This window comes from Phlebotomus papatasi, chromosome 3, assembly GCF_024763615.1.
Source record: "Phlebotomus papatasi isolate M1 chromosome 3, Ppap_2.1, whole genome shotgun sequence".
In the NCBI taxonomy this organism is placed as follows: Eukaryota; Metazoa; Arthropoda; class Insecta; order Diptera; family Psychodidae; genus Phlebotomus; species Phlebotomus papatasi.
The window spans coordinates 24,351,199-24,364,437 of NC_077224.1; the positions used below are offsets into that span (position 1 = coordinate 24,351,199).

A 13,239-nucleotide genomic window follows, 5' to 3' on the forward strand; every position below is an offset into this window, starting at 1 on the left:
GAAGTCAGGAGGATAAAGAAGCTTATCCAGAGAGGCATTCTCTTGATCTACTTCTTTGATTAGTTAATTGTGTGAGTTGTTGCCTTGTTGGCTTTCTGACCAACGAAGAACCTTACTCAGCACTTTTTTTTAGGCTCCCCCGAGAATGGCAGGTGCTTGATGAGTATGATGAGTTGATTTTTGCAAAAGATAATTCCCTGAAATACTGCTTAGTACATCTCTGGCCCTCTCTGAGTGGAAGACTTCTTCAGAGCACTAATTAAAAGTGCTCTTACCATAGCGCGCTTCTTCACAAGAGAGCTTTTTTTCTAGCTACATGTTCTATTCCATAGATGTCGCTAGGGGTCTCAAGAGAAGAACAACGGTTTCAGAGGAAGAGATAGTACATAAGCATTAATGAATCATATGCGACCACTTTTAGTATTACTTGTGATAAGACTGATAATTGCAATTCCGTTTCACTAGAAAGATCATCCAAGTACAATAAAGTGTGAACACAAGACTTAGGTGGCAATCCATACTTCGATTTAGAGGACTTACCTTGCTTATATCGCCACATGCAGAAATTGTGTGGCTTTTATTAGCAATATTGGGTCATTGAGTAGCGATAAAGACGAACGCGATATCAGAAGAACTGGAAAAGTGGCAAACATCAAAGGAATCTGATACGAGCGACTTTTACAGTAGTCCATCGTGAGATAAGGCACAAGTACCGATCGATATCCCTCAATTACTTATATTTGCTCCATACAAGACAATTGAGTTCCACCAACTTTTCCTTCTGCCGGGGTTATAAATAGGAAATTACGCGACATATTGCTATTGTACACAGAAAGAAATTAATAGAAATTTCTACAAAATTCCTTTGTTGATTTTACAATTCTGGAAAATTATCCAAGGGGAAGATATTATGAGAAAAATATGTACACCAATTTCGACACTCCCCTTCTGAACTTTCCTTAGTACTTCTGTAATTTGACAAATTCTTAAAATCTGTACACCACTCCCAAACCTAACATCTATCCCCTAAAATGATCTCTAGACAGAAGAAAAATTCCTTAAATTCTTTGTAAATGTTTGTGAATTCCAATTGGAGATTTAATAAATCTTAGTAGAAGGAATAATCCAATAAAAGGTTCGTAGAAGTTTGTACATTTCAACAAAAATTGTTCGTAATATCATCACTTGATGCGCATTTTCTGTTTTACAAATATTTGATCATACACATTTGTTTGTCTGACAAAACTTTACGTGCAAATGACAAAATTTTACGAATATTTTTTGTGAGTTTACGAAAATTGACGAACAAATTATTTTAAAAAGAAAAAAATGCTCTTCAAGTGATGATGTTACATACAAACATTTTGGGTATTTTACGACGAATAATTTAAATAATATAGAACCGGTGAGCGTCAGGGGATGGGGTAGCTTAGAAAAAGACGATTCTTCCCAAAGCTTTCGGCTCGGACTCCAAGCCTTCCTCAGTGGTCAAATCTAGTATCAGTCTCACAAAGACATCCGTATCAAAGACAGCAAGAAAAAAACATTAAAAAGCTAAAATTAAGAAAAATATCAAGAATTCAAAGTGCAGAGCCCCAAATCCCATGCCCTGTGAAACCCCAGACCAATTGACAAAGCCAGAAAATTCTAGATTTAACCACTGAGGAAGGTTTGAAGTCCGAGCCGAAAGCCTTGGGAAGAGTCGTCTTTTTCTAAGCTAGCCCATCTCCCGACGCTCACCGGTTCTCTATTAGTTACATACAAAGTTTGTGAAAAACACAAACTTTTGCAAACTTTTTAATGAGTTGTAAAATTTAATACAATTTCCTAAGTCCCCAATAGGAATTTACAAACACTTAGGGTAAGTGTACCAAATTTCGGCCAGCTGGCAATTCCGCCCACTTATTTGTTCCTCGAATTTCCATTAATTTTTATTTTTCACATACACTAGAGATTGCACAATGCATAGAAATAACAAAAAATGTCGCTTCGACAAACAAGATGATGTAAAAAAGATATTGGAAGAATTCCGGAAGGGTAAGGAACTATGAGAATGAAGGTGGCCGAAATAGGCCACCAAACCTATGTCTACATTTTTATTCATTTTAAAATGTGTTAAGAATGATTTTAGAGAAAATAAAGACGATAAACTGCCTACAAGTTTCCAAGCAACACTCCTTAAAAAAAAAGTAATAAAAAAATCAATTTGTATTAAAAATATTACATTTCAAACTTGAGACCTTGACGCTTGCATGCAACTATGCCGAAATTTGGCAAACTTGCCCTACGAACATTTTTTGAAATACTTATTTTTTCTGTGTATAAATGTATTCTACTGACATCATAAAAAATAATACAATTATTAAAAGATTCTCACAGATTTTACGAAGTATATTGATATAATTTCTGTTCTTGCTTTTACAATGTTTTTTTTGCAAGTTTCTGTCGTCAGATGTCACTACATTAGCTCAAATAATACCTTTCCTAAGGACTTTTTAAGTACTTGTTAAGGACTTGAATTATGCATTTGTGTTATTCTAGTAAGAATAAAAAGGAAAATCTTTCTCCTGGTCATTTTTCTTATTTTGCAAAAATTGTCGAAGAATCGAAGAATCACCTTCCGGACGATCTAGCGTGAGTTATTTGTGAGTTTTCCGCGGTCCGCGTAATCGATTTCTGGATTTTTTAGATACGTGTGCACGATCAGTTCCCTTCTCTTTTCCATAATTATTTCGTATCTCAGTGAAAAATGAACAGAATTTGATGAGAGTTTCACCAAAAGAAAGGTAAAAACACGTGTTACAATGTTTACGTACAACGAAAATGCGAAGCTAGTGACAGCTGTCATAAAAAATATCAAATTATTTGGTACAATCTTGTCGTAGACACGCATTAAACAACTCTCGAATTGAGGGTTTCTGACATTTTCGTGGGGAGACCGAGTATGGTAAGACGGTGGTAGTCGCAACTTAGATACATTACTGAAAAATAAATTAAAATTCATTGCTCATCATAACTATTGTACTTTACAACACGAAGAATTTTGATAAAAATATTTCAGGTATCAAGAAAGAGTTAAAATAAAATAAATTGTAGATTTTAGAATAAAACTATCAAAATATTTTTATTTATTTATTTTATTGACAATTTTTTTTAAGAAATTTGAAGAAATGCACGTTATGTGAAAAGTATTCGATCCACTGTAATTATATTTTTCCTTTACTCATTGACCCTTGATATCCTGCTGACTTTATATTTTCGTCAGATCGACTTAAGAAAAACGTCCATTCGTAAAATATGACTATTCACTTCATTTTTAGAAACAATTGAATTTTGTGAATTTATGCAATTTACTGATGAAAAAGTAGTAGCTCATATTTTCTTTATTTCTCAAATTTAATTTTTTTTATCAAGATGATGACCCTAGTTCAGTTTTATTGCAATTCAAAGGAAAGAAAAATGTAGACTACTTTTGCCGAGTTTGTTTTGTTGATTCTGCATACAGAGCTCTCTCCGGGCAAGGAAGGAAGCAACATCTCTGAAAAAAAATTTCCAACATATTAAGAGTAAAAAAATAAAAAGTATTGAAAATTATTGAAACTAAATTATTAAATAATTTTTATGATTAAACAAGACACAAAAATTAGTTAAAAAATGTTTCTAAAAATTTTCAATGAAAACGGTTTTCTTGTTGACTTAATAAAATTGTAAAATCTAGTTCATGCGTACTAGGGTCGGAGGAACGTCTGTTCGACAGGGAACCCCTATTGACATTTTTGTCAAAATGTTGAAAATTATTTAATGTATCTAGTAAAATATAAGTAATATAACGTTTTTTCTGTAAATCTTTTACTATAAACAAAGATGTTCAAATTTCATATCCCAAATGGTACAGAGTAGGGTGCCAATAGGTGTTGACACGAGTTCTTAAAGTGTCAATAGACGTTCCTTTCACCTTACATTAGAGTTCCTCAAATTTGAAAATTTGGGGGTATAGATGACATTTCTCAATCCTCAAATTTAAACAATATTTTCAAAAATGTAACGAAATTCATGTGAAATGCACTTTCCCTAAATTAAGAAAAATAAGTTTAGAGAATATATCAATGTAAGTTATTGTGAAATAAATGGAATTTGTTACGGAAGTTAATATAGTACGATAATATTAAGGAAACATAAGAGAAAAATGGTTTTAATTCAGACTCCACCCAAACTTTCTTAACACATGCTCAGTGGGGTGAAAGGAACGCCTATTGACATTTTAAGAAGTCGTGTCAGGACTTATTAACACCCTACTTTGGACCATTTGGAATACGAAATTTGAACACCTATCCTTATCAGAAACCGTAGACTCAAGAAAAACGTCATATTATTTACATTTTATTAGACACTTTAAATAAATTTAAAGATTTTGACAAAAGTGTCAATGGGGGTTCCCTGTCGAAGAAGTGTTCCTTCGACCCTTCGATAATATTAAGGAAACATAAGAGAAAAATGGTTTTAATTCAGACTTCACCCAAAACTTTCTTTACATATCCTCAAATTTCACATTTTGAATTCAACCGTCGTCGTTCAAATTTGAGGAACTCGACTGTAAATTCTACAATCAGGAACGGTAACAAAATTTATTCAATTATAAGTAGTAAAGTCAAGATTAAAATTTTACATACCCTGCAATAGCTTCACTATTTTTCAATAGTAGATTCAACTATACGAGAAGATAGTTGATTTTACTATTATATTTTCTCTGTGTATCGGTGGATAATACCTCACGGGAAGTACTCAATAAATGAGAATTAGTGCATAAATCACAACGCTGAGTATCATCGAAATATCCCTGGGATTTGAATTGGGGTCAAACGACTTCGAAGCCAATGTGTTTAATTAAATGCTTAAGCACTTCCATTGACGACAGCAATAAGTGATAACTGAAGGTTTTATTAATTCTTCTACATGCGCAGCATCAACAATATCCAGGCCCTAACACTGTACATAAAATAATATTTACACTAAAGTTACATTCATTAAATTAACCTAATGAGTAGTGAGATCATCAAGCATAATCTTTGCCATTGTGTCTTTGTCTTCGGGGTGCTTCAGTCTAGGGAATCATTTGGCAATTGAGCTATTAAGACAACTCGTTAGTGGAAGGGGATTCTTTGGTCTCTGTCCAGCTGCCGGGCAATCCCCCGGGAGCCTATCTCTTCATGATGTCCTCAATGCTGAAACCTAGTGCTTTCTTTGGTGCCTGGGATTTTGGGTCTGATCGCACATCGGTCTTCTGGGATAGGTCCAGGATTGGCGTGGCTGGAGCATGGGTTGGGCGGTTGGTCATTGTGTGACTCTGCATGTGGGTCTTGAGATTTGCTCGCTGGTTGAAGCTGCGATTGCAGATGGGACACTTGTGCGGAGACTCCTCGAGATGGGTGATTTTGTGGACGGCTAGGGTCCGGGATTGACAGAAGCCCTTTCCGCAGTCGCCGCACTTGAAGGGTTTTTCTTTCGAGTGGATGTAGCGATGGTCCCGGAGGTGGTCTTGTCTCCGGAAAGCCTTGCCGCAGATGTCACAGGAGTAGGGTCGTTCGTCTGTGTGGGTCCGTTCGTGGATTAGGAGATTGTAGGACTTCGTGAAATGCCGGTTGCAGTATTTGCAGATGAATTGTTTTTTGGGTCGAGCTCCAGCGGTTCCGGCTATCTTCATGGGTCCCATGCCTCCGGGTCGACCTGTGGCGTGCAAGCGTTGCATATCGGCTACGGTGTAGGGGGCTCGGTGGTGAAAGTGATGCTGCTGGTAGAGGGCAGCACTACGGATCCACTGGTTCATGAGGACGGTGTGGTGGGCAGGGTTGACGTGCGGATGGAGCGGTGCTGGTGGGTAGGGTGGAAGGGTGGGCGGGTAGGGTGGCTGCTGGTGGGCAGCGGCAGCTGCGGCGTGCATCTGCGCCTGCGCCTGTAACCACAGTTTGTGCTGCTGCTGGTGCTCCTGCAGGGAGCTGGGGACTTGTTGATTGTGTGGGTAGAGGGTGTGCGGTGGGGGCGGACTCTGGTAGCTGGGGCCGAGGGCGTGATGAGTAGATGGAAGCTGATACGGCGGCTGTGTGACCTTTGGCTGAAATCCTCGCTGACAGTCGTAATCGGGTCGGTCTCGGGTCATGGGGGCTGGGGCAGGGGCTGGGGGCGGTGGGACCTCCTCTGTAGGTGTATGTGGTGGGGTAAGCATTGGAGATACACTCGACAGACGTTCTTCTTTCACAGATTCCGCATAATCCGCGGAAAAATCTAGCGGACAAGGGGAAAAGACCTTTAGCCCTATTTTTCGAGGAATTTTATTTATTTATTTATTTTTTTAATTCTATATCTAACTCACCTGGATCTCGTGTCTGTAGGTCCTCCAGACTTATTTCACTGCACGATGATGCTGCCGAGATGGACATTGTGCATGGAACGAATTGATCTTATATCCCAGAGTTTCACTTGAAAATTTCACTCTTGAACACTGTGAAGCGGCTTGATTTCTTGCTCTTCTTGTTTATCTGCTTTGCCTTTTACTTTTGCCGAAATTCCATAAACCTCCTCCAAGTCAAACAAAAACACTTTGGTCGAGTTCCAGCAACAACAACAACAATATACCAAAAAAAAAAAGAATCCTCAATTGCTTGTTCCGAATTTCACTTTGTCTTCTCTTCTTAAACTGTCCAAATCATTTTTCTTAAAAACCGATATCTCTGAGGAACGTTAGAAATCACAAAAAGAAGAAAGAAATTTTTGCAAAAAAACTAGATATCTCTGCGTGAAAAAAAAGGTGCTGCCGTTTTGCGATGTTCTATGCAGGAGAGCAGGGCAAATGCTCCTCTAACGACTAATTGTCGACACAAACTGACTTGCTACTATCACACCCGACTACTTCCAGGGAAGTAACTTCTGTGAGTTGTGAAAAGCCGTGCGACTGAGTGGGGAGAACTCACCGCCTACCGACTAAGTCAGCTTATACTAGGATTGGACGGTCTGTCGATGTGAACTCTGGCATTATGTAATTATCTCTATGGTGATAGCGCAGCAGAAGGCCGCAGAGAGTGTCTGCCACACGAAAGGGCCCTTCTATGGGAGCGTGAACGAGAGGGCCCGATGGCCCAAATGCACCATCATAAGTTTCTTTCACACCCATTGCATCTGCCACAGCAGCAGCTCTTTTGGCTGCTGAACCATCGTCGTGACACCAAATAGAAGAAAACTTGATGAAAATGTTGCCTCAGCAACAAGAAGGAAAGAGCGAGAAGCCACTTTACCAATACTCTCAGATGTTATTGTATTCCTCAAGGTATTCCCGTTCCAAAAGGTGCAAAAGGTGAGTCCTTAATGACGGGATGGGTGAGGTTCCCGAAGGTATAAGAAATATTCCAAGGAGAAATCACAACAGGCAAATTATTTTTGATGCACCAGTCTCAAAATTTCAAAATTGATATATCATTTCTTTCATTAACTTATTATTATCTACTTAATAAATTTATAATACAACACTGTTGATATAACTTGGATATAACATAATCGATATATATTAGTCAAATCCGAAACTACAAGAGGTGATATTTTGACGCTGAAAGATTTCGATGAGTATTTTAGTAAATTATAATATTTTTGTTATTTTTCGAGAGTGAATTGGGTTGCAGACTACTACACATAAGCGCTAAATGCATTTTCACTATTAGAATCGTAATGTAGGATGAAATTTGGAATTCTGGATGATGCGAAAATCTGGATAAACTAATTTACAGTTCAAAGTTCAAACAACTTCCATTAAACTTGATAAATAATCAATTAAACTTCAAAGTATTTTAGAATTGAATAGGGGAAGGTATTACATCTTCGTAATCAGGGGCCTCTCAACATTTCATTTTGCCATACATTTTTGCATAGAGGCACTGAAGACTATATAATGGCAAGTTTTTTCGTAAAGAGAATTGACTTATTAGTTTGATATATTTCGAAATCGTGCATTAAAAGCTATCTAAAAATATATATTTCATAATGTTCGCCAAAATTCTACAAGATTTTTGAGCAAATTTGTTTAAGTCTTGGTGCAATAACTGCAAAATTTTTACAAGAAAAAGTGAAAAATAGCTTCACTTTGTTATTAGGCTTGATGGGCCCCTGTCGTAATATTGCAACTGTGTAAAAATTGATTTTTTTTCTAAGTTACTAAATGAATATAATTCATAGCCAGTCCAACACCTTACATTTCCTGACTAACTCGGGACCATAGGTATTTTTTCCACCGTTCAAAAAGCAATAAAAAAATAATAAAAAATATTTATTCACTTTTTTATATTTCAAGTGTCTTTTTGAAAAATCAACTATTACATGTTATAAAAAGTTCTTAGAGGTGGAGGAAAATTCACAAACATTATCATCTAGGCAGCTTAATAAAATTGAACTTTTAAAGCTTTGCAAAACCATCAGTAAAAATTATTAAGTATAATGACCAGCGCACAATAACTTTTGTTTGTAAACATGTTTTTAAAATTTCCCATGAGAATGAGTGAGATGACTAGATCTAAATCTCACTCATTCTCATTAAAATGTCAAAAATATGTTTACTAAACAAATGTTATTGTGCGTTGGGCATAATGTTCATGGTGAACATGAGGCGTACAGAGGTAGCCAAATTTTGTACGAAGCTTCGCAAACCGGTGCAGCTTCGTAAAAATCGCAAATAGATTTTGATTTTCCTCTAGAGGATATTCTAAGGATTTCCATGGGTTTTTTTGAGGTGGAGTTACGAACTTAAAGTAAGATTTTTTTTCTGACAAAGTAGTAGGGTAAGGGCTCATAATTTAGTACAGTTTGCTTATAAGCATCGATGTTCCAAGTTTGAAGTGCGATATATTCAATACAATTGATTTTTTTTTGTTATTCTCTTTTCGGAAGGGATGTGTAGAAACTTGGAAAGGGTTTATTGTCTTTGTTTTTACTAAAATTAGACTTAATACGTTTAAAAATGAATTGATATTTACGGGCGAATTTGACTCTTATTTTGGACAACTTGGTTATTAATTTGGACAACTTGGCTGTAAATTTGGACAGCTAATCCGCCTCAACAGGATGCCCATTTCGTGAACCAATCTTACCAATTCCTCTTCCTGGTCGTGTAAGGAAAACGTAGAATGTCACAAGAAGCCCGGAAAGCTTTCCATATCATTCATTAAGGTGAGTTAACTTCGGTCATTCCCTGACCTTTCCGGGAGCCTTTCAAGGCTTTTCTCACTACATCTCTTTCGTAGAGATGATACTTCTTTGTTTATCCAGGCATTTGTCCAACCTAGTCATCACAAAAGCTAAAACTTCACGAAATTTCGTGAGAAAAACACCTGTCCAAAATAGAGAGTATCTCCTCACTGGTGAATGCCTTAAAAAATTTCCCATTTTTCACACGAAAAATGTAATTCACAAGGCAAATCTCACTTCAGGTCAAATGTGCAAATCACCACTAACGTGAATCAACACAATATTCAGTGAATATTCAATAATATCACTCAAAACAGCGAAGAAATACTGTTAGTAGTTCACGAGAGCTAAATAAGACTGAAGTAAACACGAAGTTCTGTCATGTTTCTCGTAAGCAATTGCTCACACTGAATTTTCAACAAAGCAATTTCAACTCAAATCGTATTCAAAATTTAACGTATTTAGTGTTGAAATCTTCTAAAAAGAACAAATATTTAGATAGAATTCATTATTTATCAAATATTGGAATAAAAGTCCATAATTTTAATAAATTTATTTTTAGTGTCCAATTCTATCCTCAAAGTGACCAAAATAAGAAACTGGTCAAAATTATGAGCCCTTACCCTATAGTTGATTCGCTTTTTGTGGCATTCAAAGAAAGTCTTAAAATTTGAACAGAATTTTCTTGTACGAAGCTTTACAAGCTTCTCCTATAGTTACTAAATGAGAAGAATAACAAAATCTAAGATCAATCCATTTGCAAATTCGGTAGGTTCATACTACGTGATCAGTAAATAATTCGAAATACTAATTCATATCTCCTTAATTTCCTTTTGCCAATAATATTACTTGTTTTCTTATTACTACTGGCTATTTTTGTCCAGATACTGCTCAATCTGATGCAACCTTACTGAATTATCAAATTGATGCCTTCCAAATTCGATTGTTCGATATTCCATGTTGTGGGGGAATCCAAATTTTAACATATTTATATTTCGACACAGTTCTTTTGGAGTTTTGTTTCAATTCTGAGATAATTCTTCAAGTTTTAAGTACTTAAATCGACTGTTAAAATAATTTTATATTTTTCAATTAATATATATGAAATTTTACAGCATTACTCAATTTCATTAAAGCTTCAAGCTGAAACTTTACAAATTTTGTAATGGCAATGCCGAAAAGAGATCCCTAAAATTTTTGTTTATATAGTTAGTGTTGGTAGTGAAGACCTATGGAACATCTAAAGAGATTTATGCTTTATAAGTTCGATTTAAAGTAAAGGAATTGTGTGCTTTCAATTCAAAGGATTTGCAACAGATCCATATAAAGAATTAAAGTTTACAGATTAACTTCAGCATTGACAGGTTGGACCAGGGGAATGACATTAGCTCTAAAAAATGCGACCAGTTTTAGTGTAAAATTTTTCCTATTTTCGTACACATTTCAAGAGATATCTTCAAAACTACGTAGGTTACCAATTTGGGGTCTTCGGTTGCTCATTCCATATTAAATTGGCTTTTATTTTGTATGTGTATTTTTTGCTAATTCATTTCACAATTACAGAAAACACCGTATAAACTCCAAAGTTTTTTCGGCACGCTTGAAACATATGGAAAACATAGGAAACGTCATGCCCCTGGGTTGGACAGTAATAATGCCAAGTAAATAAATAAAAATTTTGAATACTTCAAAGCATCAAAATTTTCGTGTCAAAGAAAAATTTAAGTGTCATGAACCTTCGTCTCAGTGTTTCCCTCTAGAAGGCTATCGGATATAATTGTTAAATACTTACTCTCTGAAAGTTCTTTGGGACTTTAACAACTTGTTTAAAACGGTGTCAGCCAAAATCCCGAAAGCCAAAATCCCTAAAGCTAAAATCCTGAAAGCCAAAAACCCGAATGTTCAAAATCCTGAAAGGGATGAAATTTTATAGGGGAAAATGTTTAGATTAATTTCCTAAGACACAGAAGATTTCCCCTTGCCTACAGCAAGCGCGGGTGCAATCGTGGGAGTAGCTATGACACTTTTAAGAATTCGGGATTTTGGCTTTCGAGATTTTGGCGTTCGGGATTTTGACCGGGACCCGTTTAAAAAGACCTTCAATAGTGATAATATTTATTATCCGGTTCTCTGTTACTCATTAATTTTTGTGTAAAAATTTTTAATAATTAAATATGTCTAAAAACTGCCCTCCAAATTTGCACAATTTGATGGTTCAGAAGGTCCTTAAGCCCTGATTTCACACATGACACAGGTTCTTAAAGTGCCAATAAGTGCTCTTAAAGTAGCCATACGATTGACGAATACTGGGAGAAAAATAGCTTATTTTTTTGCGAATTATAAAAAACGTAACATACCGTCAAAATACAATTTATTCGTAGAATAAGGGACACAGGGTGATTTATATGTCAAGGTATCGAGAGGTAAATGGATTATATTGCTCGAGTGTTAAAAAGATTTGGAATTAATAAGGCCTGAGATATAGCTATTTTCCTAAATTTCAATTATACCGCAACAGGTTCTTAAGGTCTATCAAGGCATATAACTATCAAAAATCTCTTTCTTGAAATTTGTTTGTGATGTCTTTTGCTGTTGAAATTGCGCACCTTTCAACACTGTCACCAAAATAGCATAACAAGTTCCATTCAAATGGCAATCACTTGGGAGATGTTGGCCCCACGATAGGGCCCCAGCACGAGATTTTGGGTGCGATATGCTCATGTCTTAAGGAGAGACCTTTCATGGACGTTCATTGTGTTTGGCGTTGATGAGAAAGAGGTGTCACTGAAGGTGGTTAGATGGTAAAAAATGTCGTGGCGCGATCGCCCGCACATCAATCAAAGAATGGGTCACCACACCCAGCCACCATCAAATATAATAATTGCCGCGACAGAATATGACAGAAACAATAATAAAATTATCTGTGTGGCTGGTTGTTGCCGTTGAAACATGACATGGCAAACAAGTGGCGGTGTCTTGTGATCTTCCTCCTGGGGGAGGGCATGGAGTTCTTTTTTTTTGGCTGGTTGCTCTTTCAAAAGGAATTCACTATTCCTCCGATCACTCCCATCTATCGATTGCGACTTGCGACAAATCTTTTGCTGCGTCAATGTTGATGCCTTTGTGGTGTCATGCCATGGTGAAAAGAACCAAAAGAACAAAAACGTCCGGCCTGGAAAGCTTTCTCCACGTTCAACAAAAGATATCTTGAGGTGTCCGCCGGAGGCTCCTGGCCTTTTGCCACCCAACTTCATGTTTGAGATAAATTTCTTTTGTGCCCAACCCAGATGTATGGGTAAATTACAAACGTCCAGTAGCCCTATGTTGATTTACTTCTAACCGGTGTGCTGAATCTCCTACTGTGCCATTCGGATTTCGTGGGCACCCGCAGATTTTGTGGCATTAGAGTCAATTGCAAAACTCCCCCATGGAGGAGGTGAGGTGTTCCCAAAGACAGACAACCAGGAGAATCACATCTGAGATATATATGGCAACAATTAAATAGTTCCATGCAGTTTTCTGCAATATAGGCTCAAGTGTTAGACCCGGTGCTGTGAGATAAGAAGATGGTTGAAAAGGTGAGAATGGTAAATAAAAGGAAGCCCAAATCACACCTGCCTCAACTGCCAATGCCCAGAAAATGGATGATTTCTTCGATCAAAGAGTCTTATTGATTGTACAGTGGAAGGCTCCCACTGTGAAACTTTTGCCCACAAGATACCAATTGGAGTCACTATCGTTTGCCTCCATCCTCAACTCTATTAATCAAATTCCCTCACTTGCAATTTGCATTTGGAATCGGCTAAATTGGAGTGTTCCAACATCAAATTGAGAAATTTCTCATGGAATCAGTACTTAAATCTGATAGGCCAAATGAAATTATGGAACTAAAAGAGGAAAATTGAACAACTAACGCAGGGGATTGTGAGAGAACTGTAATCGGTATTTCACATCGTTTTTCGCTAAGCCTGATTAAAAAATTGATTAGAAGAATTCCTTCCGGAGAAAAAACAGGTT

General features: G+C 36.7%; 1 protein-coding gene across 1 annotated transcript; it reads right to left on the minus strand.

Annotated features, from left to right (window-relative positions):
• Nucleotides 1-4,903: 4,903 nt before the first annotated feature.
• Nucleotides 4,904-6,913, minus strand: LOC129808305 (protein odd-skipped-like). Its single transcript, XM_055858143.1, has 2 exons — nucleotides 6,368-6,913; nucleotides 4,904-6,279 (listed from the first exon to the last, which is right to left on the minus strand). Exons 1-2 carry the CDS (start codon nucleotides 6,432-6,434, stop codon nucleotides 5,198-5,200), a joined length of 1,149 nt encoding a protein of 382 aa, XP_055714118.1. The 5' UTR covers nucleotides 6,435-6,913; the 3' UTR covers nucleotides 4,904-5,197.
• Between the last annotated feature and the right edge of the window lie 6,326 nt (nucleotides 6,914-13,239).